We start from the raw sequence: 19496 nt of genomic DNA, 5'->3' as shown, positions 1-19496 counted from the left end.
AGGAGGAGGGGCGGGGCGGGGGTGGGAGGGTGGGGGTGGGGGCCTTTAGCTGCTCCACCCTCACTTTGTGTCAGCAGGTAGAGAGCGTGATTGCAGTCCCAGGGGAGGGAGTCAGAGCTAGAACACCAATTACAAACCACAGGCTTCCTCCTCTAGGGAGTTGATCCAGAATTGTCTTTCTGGAAGGGAAGCACTCGAATCTTTCCGAACTTTCCAAGCCCATCCATGATTCAGAGATACTGCTTTCTCCCTCTGGGATTTTCTGTGTTCCTGGTAGTGAATTGTTGCTGATGTATTTGCTCCTTTGCTCCTTTTCTCTCTCAAGATTTGATCATTTTATACGCTGTTCGGGGAGAAAAAGAACTTTTGTTAGAAAGGAGATTTCAGAAATGATTTTGGATCCTCTATAAGTGCTTTTTAGAGTTCTTGGGAACAGTAGCTCTAAGCCTGGAGTCAATGTTTGCCTTTGACCTGCATGGATTATTTTTTCAGGCTGCGGAATTTCTCGGCACCTACCTGCAGTGTGGGGCCCCTGGTCTGGTTGCAGAGTAAGAAGGTGGAAGAATGAGCTGTACTTGGTTAAGCAGTTGAAACCTTTTTTTGAGCAGGACCTATAAAAGCATAATTGAATTTGTTTCACCCCCGTGGATTCCGGTGGGCCCGACAGCGCAACAGGTTTGCAGATTTCTTTTGAAATTCTTATTTTTCTCCCTCTGCCTCAGCAAAAGAGAAGTATCTATATAACAGGTTCATGTTCAGTTGCTTGGCTTTTCAGCACTTATTCTGAAGACTTTATAAGATTTTTTTTAATTTGACCTCTGAACACGGCGGGCTTTGTGGTTGAAGTGCATTTATATTTACTTAAGGGTGCACATTTTTAATATCTTGGAACTAAGATTTTGTTTGTAAAAAGACCCAAATTCTCAGCTGTGCCTAGAAATAGCAGAGATCTACTCTACTCAGGCTTATTTTTACTTTTTTAGGATGTTCTACTTAGAGCCTGTAGACTAATCACCTCCCTACTCCCCCTATCTTATATTCCCCACCCCCTCAAGGAATTTGAAAACGTGTTAGGAATAGTCCTTTGTTTTACTTAAGAACGTAGAAAATTACAGATTATAAGATCTGGATAATAAAGTAGTTTCCAAAAACATCTCATGGGAAATCCAAGCGCTTGGCATTCTCAAGCAGGAGCATAAAAGCTGGAATCCCTAAGACAGAACGGAAAATAAAGATAGAAATATCATTTAACTGGGAAAAATAATTGGAAAGCTAACCTTTTCAAATACTCTTCTAATTCTGAAAATTGGAAAAGGCAGTGATACTCAGGATTATCCTATAATCTGTGAAGACATAAATTAGCATCTAATTTATGGGCAAACTTAGATAGAACATTAAAAATGATAGCATATTTAACTTCATGAAAAGTATATTATAAATGCAATGGGCCTAGAACTTTGGTTACACTGAAATACAGTTTAATGTGGAAACTTTTATGAATACATGTTATAGCATCCCTGGACATCTCTCAAGGTGTAGCCTGAAGTATCGTACCCTTTCCTTCTCCATTAAAAAAAAACACACACCTTTCCCCCCTGTGATCTTTAGTCTTTTACCATTGACAAACTTTGCGGCTTAAAACGGACCAACTCCTCATTTTCCGAGCTGGCGTTTTTCACTCTCACCTTCGACGCATGGCCTTCGTTACTTACTTTGCCTTGTTTTGTTCATTAACATCGGGTTTAGTGGTTCAGCAACATGATGCATATGGAAGACCAGCACCAAGTGAACTGACATAATAAAGATTCAGGATGTGACATTCCACCTCAAGCAAAGTTGGAAATTCCAAAGAGAAGTGGTGAGATCTTTCCTAATCACAGTGAAGATGGGAGAAAATGACAGACCTGCAGCAGAAGTGGGCTGAAAACACCGTCTGCCCTGCCAGAGCAGGAGTGCCACCTGTTCTTGGAAATATACTCATTTAAAGAAAGGAAGGGCCAACACTACGACTTGGCTTTCAGAAACTGAAGCATCAGTTCTTTCCCTCCATTTGTCTGGCTCTGAGAAGCTGCATCTGGAGCTGGCTGGTGGAAGCAGTATGCGTGGCTGGAGCGCGTTGCTGCGGCTGGTAGCATGAGTGGTGGCCACCAGCTGCAGCCGGCTGCCCTCTGGCCCTGGCTGCTGATGGCCACCCTGCAGGCAGGCTTCGCACGCACAGGACTGGTCCCGGCAGCAGCGGTGGAGTCGGAAAGATCCGCGGAGCAGAAAGCTATTATCAAAGTGATCCCCTTGAAAATGGACCCCACAGGAAAACTGAATCTCACTTTGGAAGGTGTTTTTGCTGGTGTTGCTGAAATAACTCCAGCAGAAGGAAAATTAATGCAGGTAAGGATAATTTATTATATTTCACTTCCCATCTGTTCGAACTATGCCTTTCTTCTTTTGTCTCTCAAACCAAATACCATACAAGAGCTTCTGCTGTTTAGTTTTCTGTTTGTTTAGTCTTTTAAGGATACTGCCTTATTGGCGTTCTAAAACAAATCCTTATTTTATGCTAAAGAAGAAGCATAGAAAATTCCACATTTTAGAAGATCATCTGGTTATTTTTAACTCTGACATTACATTGCCATTTTAGATCCACGTAATAAGGCCATCCTTTGCAAGTGACGTATTCTGGACACTATTTTTTGGTAGATGAAATATGTGGACTTGTATTTAATTGACATGAGGATCGTACTTTATAGTCTGTTTAAATTTGAAGTGAACACTGAAGCGGTTGATTATTTTTTTTTATTGAAGTAAGATTGGTATATAACATTATTTAGTTTCAGGTGTACAACATAATAATTTGATAGTGTATGCATTACAAAGTGATGACCACAATAAGTCTAGTTACCATCTGTTACCATACAATCGTGAGGAAGTTACAATGGTCAGCAGCACCCTGAAATTCTAGAATGTCCTTGGAGCGTATTTGATCACTGTGTCACTTTTAAAATTCAGTCAAGCTTGAATGCTACGGCTGGCTTTATACCACGTGTAGCACCCTATTGCTAAGCCCAAAATGGAGAGGACTGCATTACAAAATGGACACAAGATGTAAACTTGCCTCCTTTGGTCTTGTCTACACATAATTTTATTTTTGAAGGAATTTTAATTTAACATCTGTTTTTTTTAATTGACCCACGAAGCTTTTCAGACACAGTTTCTTGGGCTTTCAGGCTGTGAATTTTGTCGATAATTCATTCATAGCCTATTCTTTATGTATGGAATTTATGAACTGACTGGGGCCATAGCTTTTCACAGATGAGTTGCTCATTCCCCATGGTGAAGATAGAGCCCAAAGGGCTGTACATTTTTACTGTGGCATTCTAGTTTCTTATTCCATAGAATTATGTTCCTTATTGATTAAAATTCATATTGTAAAAGGTCACTTCTTGTTGTAGCTCTTGGGCATAGGTTAAAATCTTATTAAATATGATTACTTCATACCTAGCCTCAGATTTTAATCGCGTGATGTGGACAGAACCAAAGTATTGTATGAATTCAAATTTTTGTCTACTTAAAAAAGGTGAGAAAGTTTAACAAATTATAGAACTCTTCCAAACATGCATTTTTATGTGTATGATTTTGTGGTTCTTCATGGTCACGTTTTCGGCAATATTTTGAAACTGGGATAAATGAAGTGGGAGAAGAATTAGATGAAATGGAGGACTTGGCTATTCAGAAAAATAAACAGGCAAAAAGAATGTATCTGGAAAAAATGGCAAAAGAATTTTTGGATTAAAGTCTACTCATTTAATCTGAACTCTAGGATGGAATTAGGAATATTTAAAAGTTGAAATCACAAATCGTTTTGATTGTAACTGGAAAGGAAACTTTCTTCCTGACCTTGCCTAGCTGATGCCATGAAGCATGAGGTTTTTGCTCCATTTTCATTTTTCTCCATAAGTAATTTTACTATAAAACCGTATTTTGATATCTCTGAGGTCTTTGGGAGCCGTACTAAGCTTTGTGTCTTATTAATGTCCTGTGGCAGCACGTTCAGTGGGTTAATTATATGCTTCATAAAATAGTGTCCCTTGTATTTTAAATGTGTTGTCTTCTGTTATCATAAAGCTCTGTGTATTCAGAAAGAAAAAGGCATATAACAGAGACTAGCTGGCATTCTGTTTGCATTCATTATTTTACCAATCTTTATCACATCTTTGCTTATTCTACCCTTTGTCTTACTCTGGTAAATGCTGCCAATTCTTTTTTTTTTTTTCTTTTTAGCCATTAACTTTTTAAAAATGTTGTTTCTTTACTTTGTGAAGAGGGAATTTCATTGTATCTATTATTTAACAAGGGCTTTCATGTCTTATTATACGGTGGTTTGCATCATTGGCAATTTTTAGTCTTTCTTCACTTTTTTCTGTTCACATAAGCTTCTTTTAGGTCATCAATAAATTTGTACACTAACCTAGTCTTAATCCCTGGATACCTTCAGTATTGGTCCTGGTTTATTGTCTATTAATCAAATTTTAATCCACAATAGTTACCAAAGTTTTAGGAGAGACTTTATTTTAAAAATACAAAAACAGCCTTTTGGATGATATGCACCAGTTCTTCTTTATCTGCTATTTGATTAATTCTTTCAAAGAACTCTAGTGTGTTAGGAACACATGGTTTACACTTCTAGAATCCATGCTGTTTGTTCCTTATCAGATTACACTGCAGCTCAGGTTTACTCAACTGTGGTTAACCAAGCCTTCCATGTAACTGAAGTTTCTATCTCCCAGAGTCGTGCTTTGCTGCACTTCAGCTTGCTTGATAGATAGCTGTACCCTGGGGTCACAGATCCAAAGGCAGTCTTCTCTATTGGCTTTGAGGAATTTTAGATAATTCTCTGTATCCTTCCGTCCAAGAATTATTCTAGCTGCCTGTTAAGTTTGATTGTCTCCAAAGATGTCAGGCCTTTGTAAAATTGGGGATGCTCTGCATTGGGAAATGTAAAGGTACAAGAACAGTGATTTTAAAAAAAATAGTAACCTTGTTGTGGTTTCTGAAATTCCCATAGAGTTTCAGAAAATCTGACATCTCTTTACATTTTGTTCAATTAATCCATGTCACGGAAACTTTCCGGATCTCCTAATTCCTTGTCTGTGTCTGATAAAAAGGACAAATGATAGTGATTATAACTTCTTACTGTTTCTGTTTTTCATTTGAATGTATTTTTTTCTCCTGGTTTATGCCACTGTAGGTGGAAAATGTGGTAGAGCTTATGCATTGTCTAACTGTCCAGTTTTCTGGCCTATTTACCTCTCGTCAAGGTTTGTTTCTATTATTTCTGTTAATATTGTTGCTACCACTTCTATAAATGATTACAGTCCTATTTTCTTTTTCAAGTCTTGTTCCTTATTTATAAATGTCACTCAGAAGGACAACTCAAAATCAATCTTTTTTGTCGACGCAAAAGAGCGAGAGGATTGTAGCGTAGCACAAGAGAGGTCAACAGTTCTTTGACTGTCACACTCTTCCTGCTCAGCGGGTTGTCCTGGATTTTCTTAGACTCTAGGATAAAGTTATGATCGAGATTAGAATGTACTGTCCTGAGGCTTCAGACCTACAGTGGCAACTGTGGTGGTTTAGCATCTGGCCACTAGCAGTGCACACCTCCTGGACAAATTCCCCCTTGCGCAATGTCTCTGCTTGCCCCTTGATTTACCTACTAGTCAACGCGGAGCTGTCCTTATCTTCGCATTTTTGCTTTATTTGTAGTCAGGGCCTGAAATGAATTATTTTTGGAGGGAGAGAAATATTTATAATTAAAGTTTTGGCCAAAGCCAGAGAGATAATGCTTTAGCAAACTGTAGTTGACAAAGTGACTACACTGTGACTCAAGGGGCTCGACTTTTAGCTCTGACTCTGTAACTGTGTAGTTGGGTGATTTGGGACAAAATGGTTTTTACCTTTCTAGGCTTTAGATTCCCCGTCTATAAAAATGAGAGATTCAAATATAATAGTGCATTGCAAACTTGTGCTGTTCACTTTACATATATTAGCTCATTGCATCCTCAAAAGAACTTTGTGAGAAAAGTACAATACTTTTATTCTTCACATTTTACAGATAAGGACACTGAGACTCAAAGTGTTATTATCTGCCAAGGTCATGTGGCTAGTAGGTGGCACAGTTGGAACTTGAACCCTAGAGCCCAAGCTTTTCCAGCTCTAAAATTCTGTATATCAAAGAATGCCACAGATGAACAGAACACCAGTGTGGGTTTTGTATACATGATTCATTTATTTCCAGACTAGAAAGGAATGAAAATGATGAGTACTGTTTTCTGAGGTTGACCCAGAATACCCAATATCCTGCTGATTTCTAATGATCTCTGTCTTCCTTCTGTTTCTTTCATTTGTGTTTCATTTGCAAAGATATTTGTAAATCAGAATGTTGATTTAATCAGTATCTACCTTTTTATGTAATAACTTTCATTATCTTTCTATTGATTTTATAACAGACCGTGGTAAGTTATCTAATACAGGAAACTGACATCATAAATTTTGAAATAGCATATGCATTGCTTTGCACAAGTTGGAGCTCCTTGGAAGCAGAGATTTCAAAGTTTTGGGATTTTGTTTTGAGGCTGCCTTTAAAAGAAGTATAAATATTCAAGGCACAGTCAACCCTCAGTTATTTATATTAATGGAGGTGCAGAAAATCCAATTAATTTATAATTGACTTTGGAACGGAGTCAGAAGTACACTATCAGACATAGTTTTCGCTGTGTGCACTAACAGTCTTAGGTGCTTGCCTTCTTCAGTCCCAGCTCAGAGGCTCTCTTGACTTGGCTTTGTTGTTAGAAGCCTGGCGCCCAGAGGAGAGAAGGAAGCTACAAAATATGTTTAACGATAATTTTTCAAGTTAAGAAGATACCTCTTTTGTAAGCACCCATCAAACAGCTTTGTGCACGTAATAGTTCTTTATTTCTTGTGGAAATCCAGCAAATATTTTGTAAATTCAAATTCATAAATCGCTGTGGTTAATAGGAGGCAATAAATGAACTGTACCTCTGGCTATTACACCTATTGGGCTATTTAGCTGATTCTGGGGGTAGACTTTTCTTTGGTTTTTACAGTAAAGGGTTTGTGTGTGTTGTAATTTTCTTTATGTAAAAATTAGCCACAGTTTACTTTTTTTTTTAAGATTATCTATTTGAGAGAGAGAGAGAATGTGAGCAGGGGAGGGGGAGGGGGAGAGGGAGAGAGAATCCTAAGCAGACTCTGTGATGAGCATGGAGCCCAACGCAGGGCTTGATGTGGGGCTTCACACGGGGCTCGATCTCATGATCCTGAGATCATTAGCTGAGCTGAAACCAAGAATCGGATGTTTAACCAACCGTGTCACACAGGCTCCCCAGCCATACTTTACTTTTTATACAATATTAAAGACATTTCTGGAGCTCCTGGGTTTTGTTGTTGTTGTTTTTTAAGTAGCTCTATACCGTGTGTGGAGCCCGATGGAGGGCTTGAACTCATGACCTTGAGATCAAGACATGAGCCGACATCAAGAGTCAGATGCTTAACTGACCGAGCCACGCAGGCGCCCTGTTTGTTTTTGTTCTTAATAGAAGGGCTTTTACATTTTATTCACTGGGAAGTGTTGGAATTTTTTTTGCGCTTTTTTTTTCTCTTATTCCCTTCAAATTGCTAAGTACAGTAGAGGGAAAAGATGTTATAAATGAGCACTGTACCATTGTAAATGTCCTGTTAGGAACCAGAATTGGTAGAGCAGGGTATTGTTAGAGAAGAATGTGATAATGATGTTCCATTGAATTTACAAAGTAGTTTTCTTCCAAGAAGCTTAAAATGATTCACAAATACCCACAAGCCAAATAAGAACAAGTGATATTTACTCTATTTTACAGAAAAGGAAACATAATGGTGGATGGAAAGCAAATAAATGATCCAGGAACAAAGTTGCACAGAGATGGACCCAATCTGCTTTGCAGGAGATAGACGAGTAATCCAATTTTTAAGGTTTCCAAGGACGTGCATTTCTCTGGGATCAGTTATATGGATTGGGAATTCTAAAAAGCTAAAATATTGTCAAAGGCTGAGGTATCTACTCTCTTTGGGCCTATGTTGCTCAGTGTAATGATTCAGTCAAAAAAACTATTGGTGAAGCGGTTTGCCAACTTTATGTCTCAAAAAGCCCTGTGAGCCCGTGCTCTGACCTGCATTCATTGTTCTTTTCCGCACTGTTATTGGGGCAAAAGCCAAAGTCTTTACAACGACCTGTAAAGCCCATCAGGATCTGCCTGGCACCCCGACCTTTTACTTCCTCTCCCCTCGCTTTGCCTTAGTCACTCTGACCTCCTTGTCGTCCTTCAGGTAAGCCAGGCATACTCCCACCTCAGGGCCTTTCCACACGTTAGTCCCACTTATACCCCAGGTATTTTTCTTCTCGTAATCTTTAAGATGTCACCCCCAAGTATCAAATATACCTTCTCAGTGAGGCCTTCCTAGACTGTCCTATTCTGAAGGGCTCTTCCTATTTCCTCCTGGTCATATTCTCCTTCCCTGCTTTGTTTTTCTTTATAAACATTGCCACGTGACATACAGTAATATATTACTTCTGTACTTGTCTTTGTCCCCTCGGTGGAATATAAACTCTGTGAAAATAGGGATTTTTGTCTCTTTAGTTCTCTTGGGAGTAGTGCCTTAATATATACTTAGTGCCTTAGACCTAATAGGTACTCAGTAAGTATTTATTGAATAAATGTACAGAACATGATGGTGGTGCTGAGTAACTCTGATAGCTGGGAGATAACTTTAGGATGAAACAGATTTGTTCATGTCATCACATTTCCAAGTATACTATGAGGTCAATTATTTTGAGTGCTTTGGGTTTGATATAACATGCTCTTTACTCCTCTGACTTACGGACAGCATAGTATCTCCTTGATTGCTGCTTCCAGATTGTGAACATGGCTATAATCAATATGTTTGAGGTGCTCCTTTACACAGCATTTTTACACAGCGTTTATTTGGTTTAATAGATAGCTCAACCTCTGCTTTTTAGGAAATTCTGATTTTCCAAGAAAGATTTATTGGGGTACTACTTTAAATCTGTGATTATAAGATATCGGCATATATATAAAGAAACTCACCTTCTTAGTCCTTAAGCTTGTGATTCCCAATTCTGGTTTTTAATCTTTTTTTTTTTTTGGTGTCACAGACTCCTTTGAGGATTTGAGAAAAGTTGCTGACCACATGTACTTAACATACAATTTTGCATAAAATCTCAGGGAGTTCAGAGTCTTTGAGCTATAGGGATCTAAGGGCTCCAGATTACGGGCTGCTATCCTAGAATAATCCCAGTTATTTCAAGAAACATTACCAAATTCTCAAAACAAGTTTACCCTCAGATTATTTAACTTAAAAAGCATTTGTATAGGGGCGCCTGAGTGGCTCATTTGGTTGGGCAGCTGACTCTTGATTTGATTTTGGGTCCTGAGATTGAGCCCCTGTCGGGCTCTGTGCTTGGTGTAGAGTCTGCTTGTCCCTCTCCCTGCCCCTCCCCCCATTCACGCATACTCTCTCTCTCTAAAATAAACAAATCAAATCTTCAAAAAACAAGTGTTTGTATACATTACTGTCAGATAGACAACAATATTATGATGCAGTTATAAGAAGGTTGGCCTGACCTAAGATGACCTCAGATGTAAAAATTGGCATATGACAAGGATCAGCTTGATAATTATCAGCTATGATAATTGGGAAATACTGTTCCTATTGTTATTTCTTTTTTTTTTCAAGAATTTATTTATTTAACAGAGATAGAGATAGCCAGCAAGAGAGGGAACACAAGCAGGGGGAGTGGGAGAGGAAGAAGCAGGCTCCTATCGGAGGGGACTGATGTGGGGCTCGATCCCATAACGCTGGGATCATGCCCTGAGCCGAAGGCAGACGCTTAACGACTGAGCCACCCAGGTGCCCCCCTGTTGTTATTTCTGTAGAATAATGTGGATGAGACTGCAGGCTTTATGTTTTATGCCTATTGATCTTGCTATTTCCTAAAAACTGATTATGGATTCCCATTCTTTTTTCCGTAAACCATTTTGTACAGGCTTGTGAATTATCCACTCAAAAAAAAAAAAAAAAGGAAAAAGAAAAGAAAAAGAAGAACAAGAAAGAAATCTTTTATGTGATTCAAGTTTCAGGTTCTTTCATTTTTGTATCTTCTGCTTAGAATCATGTTGGAATCTGAATTTACTGTGGCCAAGTTTTTTTTAAAACTTTGTGAAGGACTTTATTGGCCTTATACTAGAATTAAATCCTATTCAGTTTTCCATACCTAGGGTAAAATACAGGGCAGGCTATTCCATTTGTAAAATATAATCATCACATTTCAAGCTAGAAAAAACACCTAATCCAATCATTTCATTTTACAGATGAAGAAATAAAGAGATTAGTAGTTTGCCAAAGAGCTGCCAATCTACTGCCATATCTTGCTGGCCAGCATTTTTAGCAAACCTTGTTTACTTATTTTAAACTTTTTTTGGGTCATTGCAGGGAGATTAAAAAGCAGATGTTGGCAGAGATTTCCCCCTGAGCGTTCCATTAAGAAGATATTATAGATTGCCAGAGGGTCTCTTTCCTCTTTGATCCCTAGTCAACCAGAAGGCATACTTTAAAATAAGTGAAAAAACAAGAAATACCTTGCCGCAACTTAGCGTTACTTTGCATGGTGCCTATGTCATTTATTCTGCTGTAAAATCACTGTATACCAGATAGCCTGTTGACCTGGATTGTCTCCTCAAAGCAGTAGAGACTTTTTATGAAATCTAGGCCAAGAACCTTACCGGGACTGGGGGCTGCACTGGATTCTCTCAATGTCTTATAATATGGGTTTCCTACTGTGTGCCAAACACTGTGGCAGGTCCTGAGGAATACAAAGACCAGCACGCTAGCCTAGTCCTACTGAGGAAAACAGCAGAAGACAGTGCGAGATAAATGCCAGCAAGAGGTGCAAGCATGGATGCGTTAGAATGCCGATTTTGATTCTCTCGGGAGTCTTTCAAATGACTGTGGTAGTTCTGTTTCATAGTCCCCTAGGACTGCAGAAACAACAAACAAAAAGAACATAGGATTTTAACCCAGGCAACTTCAAGTAGCTTAAAGCTAGAGGACAGCTGCAAGCCAGATAGTCATACCTTCTAATTTCCCCTGTTATCAGTTAAGTATAGGTTATAGCATTGCCTGGATAAATAGTCCTGTATGCATCTGCTCATCTGTTGCATTTGCATTCGAATTTCAAATAAACACCATGGTTTTCTTCTCAAATTGCAAACTTTCTAAAATGTACAAGAAAGCCCTGTCAATCCCTATTCAGCAAAATTTATTTCTAATGCTGAGGTTTTAAAAAACTATTGACTATAGTCATTAGTATCTGTTATTTCCATTTTCTAAAATGTGTTGTGACTTAGTATATTATGAGGGATATAGACGCTAACTCTAGAAGAATGTACGTGTCTGCTATGACAACGACAGTAGGCTATTACCTGTTCCGAAGTTAGTAAACTCTATGGTTATACATCAGATATTTTTATTACCATTAGAGATTATGTGGAATTTAGTTGTCCCCTTTGGGTATATGAAAAGTCCATAGGTGCCTTATGACCATTTAAAAAGTGAGAGTAAGTCATATAACCTATCATCTGTTGGGGTACAGTTGGTAGGGTAACTAAATAATTTTTAAGATCCTGGGGCACCTGGGTGGTTCAGTTGGTTGAGTGCCTGCCTTTGGCTCAGGTCCTGATCTTGGGGTCCTGGGATCGAGCCCTGCATGGGCCCTGGGATCAGGCCCCCACATCAGGCTCCCTGCTCAGTGGGCCCCCTCTCCCTCTGCCCCTCCCTTTGCTCATGTGCGCTTTCTTTGTCTCTCTCTCTCTCAAATAAATAAATAAGATCTTTAAAAAAATAATCTTTAAGATCCTTTCTAGCTCTAAACAGAGTTTATGTTTGCCCTAGAAATAGACATTGTATTAAAGGGACATGTAACTTGCTTATTCATTTCTTTTCCCTGAGATAAAATTTATTTGGTAGGGGGGCGCCTGGGTGGCACAGCGGTTGGGCGTCTGCCTTCGGCTCAGGGCGTGATCCCGGCGTTATGGGATCGAGCCCCACATCAGGCTCTTCTGCTATGAGCCTGCTTCTTTCTCTCCCACTCCCCCTGCTTGTGTTCCCTCTCTCTCTGGCTGTCTCTATCTCTGTCGAATAAATAAAATTAAAAAAAAAATTATTTGGTAGGTAGTGCAAAAAATCTGACCAAGTTTCTCAAAGTCACACAACAAATTGGTAGCAAAACGGAGCATCAGACTCAGGTGCGCTCCCAGCCCTCTGGTCCTATACTGTCTTTACATTCAGTTAAAAGACACAAAAATGAGCTTTTCTCTGGAGATTTATATTTTAAAATATCTGTAGTGGATTGAGGACCTCTATTCTAAATTCTTCATCAAGGTGTCTCCGCGACCAAACCACACTGACTTCAATCACGAGCCTACATCTGAGTGAATCGGAACCTCGGGAAAGGTTTGGAAAAGCCATAGATAGCCTAGAACCAGTCTGGGCCATAGCAGTCGGAACCTCGGGAAAGGTTTGGAAAAGCCATAGATAGCCTAGAGCCAGTCTGGGCCATAGCGGTAAAAGGATGATGTGTCTGATTCTGAAGCACTTTGTGAAGTTGAATTATCAGAGACAAGCGGAATAATTACGCTAGAAATAAGGATCTCAGAGCAGCTGGTCGGTGTTCCCGTGTGGGGCTAGGGGATAGAGCTCTAGTCTGTAAGCATGTGGAGTCATCTGGGAAGGAGTGGAAATGGGGCCATCTGATTAGTAACTATGCCTTGTTATTAAACCGTGACTTTCTGTATTGTATATCCCCCAGAGCTGGAAAACTTCCGCTGGCAAAAAAAAGAGAAGGGCTGCCGAGCTGTTGCTGAGGGCCATACAGTAGACACAAAAGCGCCTTCTCACAGGCCTGCGGCGGACGCAGCCTGTACAGGCAGGCCCGGTCCTCTCAAAGACTGGGAATCCGATTCTTTCCCCAGGGGGTTTCCAACTAGTTTGCACTTCAGAAAAATCTTTTCTTTCTCCTGCTGTTCACGCCCTGCAAAGAATTTTCTTCCAACCAAAGAAATTGTTTTATAATCAAAGATCCTTGTCCTTAGTTGTCGGACATCAAAGAAAGTTTGGAGGAGACTGGGGGATTATGTGAGTGCCTAGAATTTATTTTGAATGCAAACTCAAACATTAGCAAGTCTCCCCAAAGAATATACTCATCTCAGAGTCGGGAAAGAGCCTAATATAACTTAAGTGTGTTCCTCCTTGGTTGGATGTAACCCAGTAAGATACGGATGAGATGAACAGTTCTATCTGGACTTAATTCCTGTAGCTCGGTTCTTCAGGTTCTTATTGGAAGAAGGGCTCTTACTCTACCTGCCTTTTAAAACCCGATATCAGGAAACGTGAGGATCTACTAGTTAACTTGAAACAACAAAAAAATCTTTTTAACCCTCAGTACTTCAACTTTTTGGGAATTTGGGGTTTCTCCCAGGGCCATTGATGATATCACCAATGTCGGGAGCCACATTCCCTGCATTCTCTGCTGTCTCTGAGGTGTTGATGATGTCATTTTCTCTCACAAAGGAAAACCTCAGCACCCTGAGGGCCTGAACTCAGGTCTTGGCAGGTAAATGAAGGAGGAACTTACTTCTGGATTTAAACTGTTTGATTGACTCAGGCATAAAGAGGCACAACCATGTTAAATACTAGCTTCACAGCCTCATCTCTGGGGCCTGAATACACCATTTATTATTTAGGGAGAATTAACACTGTAACTTTAAGAAATTATTTTCTGGATCAGAACGATGATTAATTTAATATTTTGATTCTTGCAGTCGGGACATTTATAGGCCATTGTTCTAAGAGATTATGGCTCCTTCTTAAATATCCTCTGAATCCATGAATTTTTCCAAGCTTTTCTGGAATCCATTGATAGATTATCTGACTTTCCTTCCTAGAGTAGATTAACAACAACAAAAACAAGAATTAGAAAAAATAAAGTGATGGATAGGACAGATTGAGGCAGAGTTATGCCCTGGACAAAGTACATTCTTGTTATTTTAATCTTGGCTCTGTGGTTATGAGCAGAAGAGAGTATTTGGTCTAGGAGACTTCCAATCTCTTCTGTCCCTTCATTGCAACCACAAAGTAGTGGTTGGAAATAGAATTCCAGGAACACCAAAAATGCTCACAGTTTCCAATAGTGGCAGCTCCAGTGCCCCCACAAGGATTCTTTGAGCACTCTTCCTCACAGCCTTCTTGTGGTGTCCTTGTGGTTAGGGGCCTACATCGTCAATCACAAAGTCTTGCCCTGAAGACAAACCTGGTAAAAATGTCAGTTGCCTATCTTCGCCACCAAAAACAATCCTTCATATTTTTACTCTGTTCTAAACTAATATGCTCTAGGTTTTTAGAGAAAAGACAGTTTCTTTGGAGGAATCATCAGCTGACATTCGCACAAAATTTTAAGAGCACTAGTCTGTTCTAGGAAGATAAGTCAGGATGTGCGTGGGAGGCAGGATTTGCCAGAGGCCTTTATTCCTCTCTGCAGTGTTAAACTAACTTGCCTGTGTTACTGGTATTCGATTACAGTTGGGGGGGGGGGGTTACACTAAGAATATATGGGTAAAATTCCCTGAAATTTAAGAATGTCCCTTTTAAAAGTTTATAAAGGGGAGTAGGGAATTGAACTGTAAGGGAAGAGCCTAACCTGCAACCTTCCATTATCATAATCTTATTTCTCCTGAGTTGATGGATACTTGAACCAAATTAATAACATTATATGAAATGCCCTAGTTTTTCCAGCAATATCAATCTTAAAGGCATGGAACAGGTTTTGGCATTTTGTTTCCATTTTTATTGTTTTGTTTTCTAAAGGGAAGTTTGAGTTGGAGCCTGTCTGGCAGGATTCCATACTTCTACCAAACCACCTGTCCTGGCAGAGACAATGGAATCAAAAGTCAAGTTCTTTATGACTGCACCTGCCTTGTAAGTGCTGCCAGAAGATCTGATTTTCTCCTGTAGCCAAACTCTACCCAGAAACTATAGTAATTGGCACCCAAACAGTGGGCGCATATACCCAAAAACATGGATGTCCCAATTTAAGGAGGACTGGTACTACTAGTAGTCTTTTGCATTATATCCAATGATTATTTTACTGCTTATCAAACGGAGGAGATGTAGCTTTCTGGTTCACTGGTTTTCAAGATTTTTGTCAGGATCTACCAGTGATGATGGATCGTTTGGTAATTTATTATTTAGACATTGTCTTGCGCAATTATGCCTCTGGTAAGCATGAAGGAGAATATGATCTCCTTAAAAGACATCAGGAACATTAGTTCCAAAGTCAGAACACCATGCAGTGTTTTTCAGGAGAAGAATCTACCATTCGTCCCTGCTTCTTTTTCCATTTCCCAGAAATGTAAGCTACCCTGTAGGTCACCATTTGAACGCTCTTTGATTAGGCAATTGTTTTGGAGGCCATCTAACTTCCGTGATGAGGACGTTGTCCTTTTGAATTATCAGAGTATATCTTGGGCTCCTTTAAGGCAGAGTTGCTTCATTATGTTCTAACTTTATGTACAACCGAAGGCCTTCTGGCCTAAGAACATAATTTCTGTCACCAATCAGATAATTGAAAATAATATTCCCTACCAAATAGTGCTCTTTGCACAATATTCACATATAATGATATAATAATAAGGCATTAAGGGTGTTCTAAAGTGAGTGACAACATCCTACAGTGAACAGAGCTCTCAGTAGTCTTGTGTATTGGTTTGGATTTTGTAAAGATTTATTTATTTTAGAGAGCGAGAGAGATAGAGCGCATGTGCAGAGACAGGGGTGTAGAGAGAGAGGGAGAGAGAAGCTTAGCAGACTCCACACTGAGCATGGAGCCCAACATGGGGCCCAATGTGGGCCTGATGTGGGGCTCGATCTCATGACCCTGAGATCACAACCCTGAGATCACCTGAGCCAAAACCAAGTGTCTGATGCTTAACCAACTGAGCTACTCAGGCACCCCAGTAGTGTTTTAATCTCAGCTCTGATCCTAGAGGAAAAATGCTTAACTTCTTTGAGCCTGCGTCCTCATGAGTAAAATGAGGATAATAGGTCTGGGTGGCTCAGTTGGTTAAATGTCCAACTCTTGATTTCGGCTCAGGTCATGATCTCAGGGTCATGAGATTGAGCCCCGCATTGGGTTCCACACGCAGCGTGGAGTCTGCTTCTCTCCCTCTCTTTTTCCCTCTTCCTCTGCCCCTCCCCCTACTCGTGCTTGTTCTCTCTCAAATAAATAAATAAATAAATCTTTTTTAAAAATAAAATGAAATGGGGATAATAGTAATAGTCTACCAACCTGAAATGAAATGAGAATTGTCTTTGAAAATTGCAAATATAAGGTATTGTTATTATTAACAGTAATTAGACTTGAGCTCTTTCTCATTCACCTAATTACTATAAGAAATATTGGGGTGACTGGGTGTCTCAGCCATTAAGCGTCTGCCTTCGGCTCAGGTCATGATCCCAGGGTCCTGGGATCGAGCCCTGAGTCGGGCTCCCTGCTCAGCAGGAAGCCTGCTTCTCCCTCTCATACTCCCTTTGCTTGTGTTCTCTCTCTCGCTGTCTCTCTCTGTCAAATAAATAAATAAAATCTTTAAAAAAATTAAAAAAAAATCATTAAGTTTGAGGGTTATTGATTTAAGCTCAGTTAACCTATTTGAATTCAATTTGGTATTATCCTAAAATAACTAGGAATAAGACTATTTCTGTTTTTTAATGTAGCTAAAAAGACAGTGTTTTAGATTCAAAATTCTGCGGGCCAAAGGGCAGATGAAACGTTACCATAAGGCAGTAACAGGTAGCCTTAATGGATCAGACAACGACTAATGGCGCGTGAGTTCTAGGGTGGGAACTTAGGTTCTCTCACTGCCTTGCTTGTGCCACAGTGAATCACCTGCCCTCCCTGGACCTTGGTACAGTAGCTGGTCCATATTGGTGAGCCCATTAGCTTCCTTCCAGGGTCAGTGAGGTGATCACTGACACGACGCAAAATAGCTAATTTCCTAAGTTTTTACTACTCAGAGTCAGAGGGATCCTAGAACCACGTTACCTATCACTCTTACATTTTCCCTTTCTGAAACTGTGGAGTATCCTTACAATTGCTGCTACCCTGAAACAACTGCTCAGAACGCAGAAGCGCTCAGCTTCCTGTGTAGCTTCGCAGCTGTGTTCCGAGGGGTAGGAGGAGAGGCGTCAGGACTGTGAAGGGAACTAATTCACCCAGTTCATTATACTTGTGCTGTGCTGGTCCCAACATGTTGTTCTTTGAAGCTCAGCAGATAAGTTTCTCTAGCCTGCTTGGAAATTACCCCACAAGTCCCTGAGACTCCCTGTCCCCATCTGAGAAGTGTTAGATCAAAATGAGAATAAGCAGCTTCAGTCATAGCACCTATCCGGTATTTGTGGCCTGGAAATCATTTTTGGGTAAAGATAACCTCTGAGGCATCTCAGAGACTAATATTCTGCAGTGTGGAAAAATCTGTATTCCACACTGTGACTTTACCAGCTTGAAGTCTCTCCCCAACACAAGTAAATAATGGGATAACGGGTAATTATGGGTTTTCTCATCTTTTCTACTTACCTGTTCCTTGTTGTGATTAAACACACGTAGCTTATAACTCTTTTAGAATCAAACTGAATTACCATTATTACCCTTTCAACACTTGCATGGTATTATAATCCATTTCTATCACAGTGCGACATAGTGGGAGTCAGGAGACAAGTGTGTGTGGGGAAGATGAGGGGGCGAATGTTTTCCCTTGTATTGGTTTTGGGAAGAGTCCTTCTCTGAAGGTACTTCTTGGGGAAATCTGTTTTCTTCCCCAGGCCGAATAAAGATTAGTGAGAGATGTCTGCGAAGCATTTGAAGCTCTTTGAAATGAAGGCGTGGATAAACACTCAGTATCATTGTTATTATCATTCAAAAGGAAAGCCCAGCATGTGATGCTTTGGGTCACTTCCAGCGGGCTTTTTTGATGTTCATGATTTCTTTTTTGACCTTTACCTCTTGATATCTTTATACATTTATTGACGCTGTTGGACAAAGTCTTGAAATGCTAAGTAATAGGGTGTTAAGAATGAATGTCTGCTAGCCTCCATTTCTATGGGTAGAATGTCTGAAAATGTGTTTAAAGTATATAGTTGGGGGCACCTGGGTGGCCCAGTCGGTTAAGCATCTGCCTTCAGCTCAAGTCCTGGGATCGAGCCCCACATCAGGCTTCCTGCTCAGTGAGGAGTCTGCTTCTCCTTCTGCCCCTCCCCCCATTCGTGCCTCTGTGTGTGTGCGCCAGCGCTCGCTCTCTCTCAAATAAATAAAAACCTTTGAAAAAAAATAAATAGTCAGGTTTCTGCCTTTGGATACCTTTATTGTTCAAGTTTGGTAATCTTGATGGCAAATTTATTTTTTTATTTTTATTTTTTTTTTAAAAAGATTTTATTTATTCATTTGACAGAGAGAGAGACAGCCAGCGAGAGAGGAAACACAAGCAGGGGGAGTGGGAGAGGAAGAAGCAGACTCCCAGCGGAGGAGCCTGATATGGGGCTCGATCCCAGAACGCCGGGATCACGCCCTGAGCCGAAGGCAGACGCTTAACGACTGAGCCACCCAGGCGCCCCTGATGGCAAATTTAATATCTGATCACTTGAATTTTTATTTCCAATTCTATTCCTTCCTGAGTTTTATAGGAAAATTTTCACCAACTAGAATAAATACCAAATAAACTGGGATATCCATCCGTATTATGTTTATGAGTTGGAGATAAATTAAAAGGAAGAAGCAGATATAAAGGATCTAAAAAACAAATAATATACGAACTTCCTAGGGGCGCCATAGTAAGTTCAGCCAATCTCCTATACTTCAGAATATAAATTATTTCATGCTAAAAATGATCATGATGATATCCTTATATCAAAGATAAAAAATAAAGACTAACTATGTTCAGTTATAATGTATTTAGACAGGAAAATGTACCAATATGTTTTAGAAAGGGTTTCTATGGTACAGATTAAATTTTAGGGGCGCCTGGGTGGCTCAGTCGTTAAAGCGTCTGCCTTAGGCTCAGGGCGTGATCCCGGCGTTCTGGGATCCAGCCCCACATCAGGCTCCTCCGCTATGAGCCTGCTTCTTCCTCTCCCACTCCCCCTGCTTGTGTTCCCTCTCTTGCTGGCTGTCTCTATCTCTGTCAAATAAATAAATAAAATAAAGTTTAAAAAAAAATTTAAAAGACTTCCTTCTGGTCCTTGGCAAAATAAGTAAATCACAAACTTTTATTTTGTGCCTTCTGTTTTCAAGGACTTGTGCTAATCAGAATATTCTCTTCCCTGAT

At 40.0% G+C, this 19496-nt stretch overlaps 1 protein-coding gene across 3 annotated transcripts in view; it reads left to right on the top strand.

Moving 5' to 3' along the window:
* The first annotated feature begins 44 nt into the window (after window positions 1-44).
* The window catches only part of RNF43 (ring finger protein 43), a 64173-nt gene continuing 44721 nt past the window's right edge, over window positions 45-19496 (top strand). For 2 of the 3 annotated variants that reach the window (XM_045773125.2, XM_087854538.1), the window contains exon 1: window positions 45-2385. In XM_045773125.2, coding sequence (XP_045629081.2) covers window positions 2134-2385 — 252 coding nt within the window. In that variant the 5' untranslated portion in view covers window positions 45-2133. The remainder of the gene's footprint in view (window positions 2386-19496) is intronic. The other variant, XM_087854539.1, reaches the window with a different exon arrangement.

This window comes from Ursus americanus, chromosome 23, assembly GCF_024610735.1.
Source record: "Ursus americanus isolate L20-20 chromosome 23, mUrsAme1.1.p, whole genome shotgun sequence".
Classification (NCBI taxonomy): Eukaryota; Metazoa; Chordata; class Mammalia; order Carnivora; family Ursidae; genus Ursus; species Ursus americanus.
Note: the sequence above shows the minus strand (reverse complement) of the source record. Positions and strands in the feature narration are given on the sequence as shown.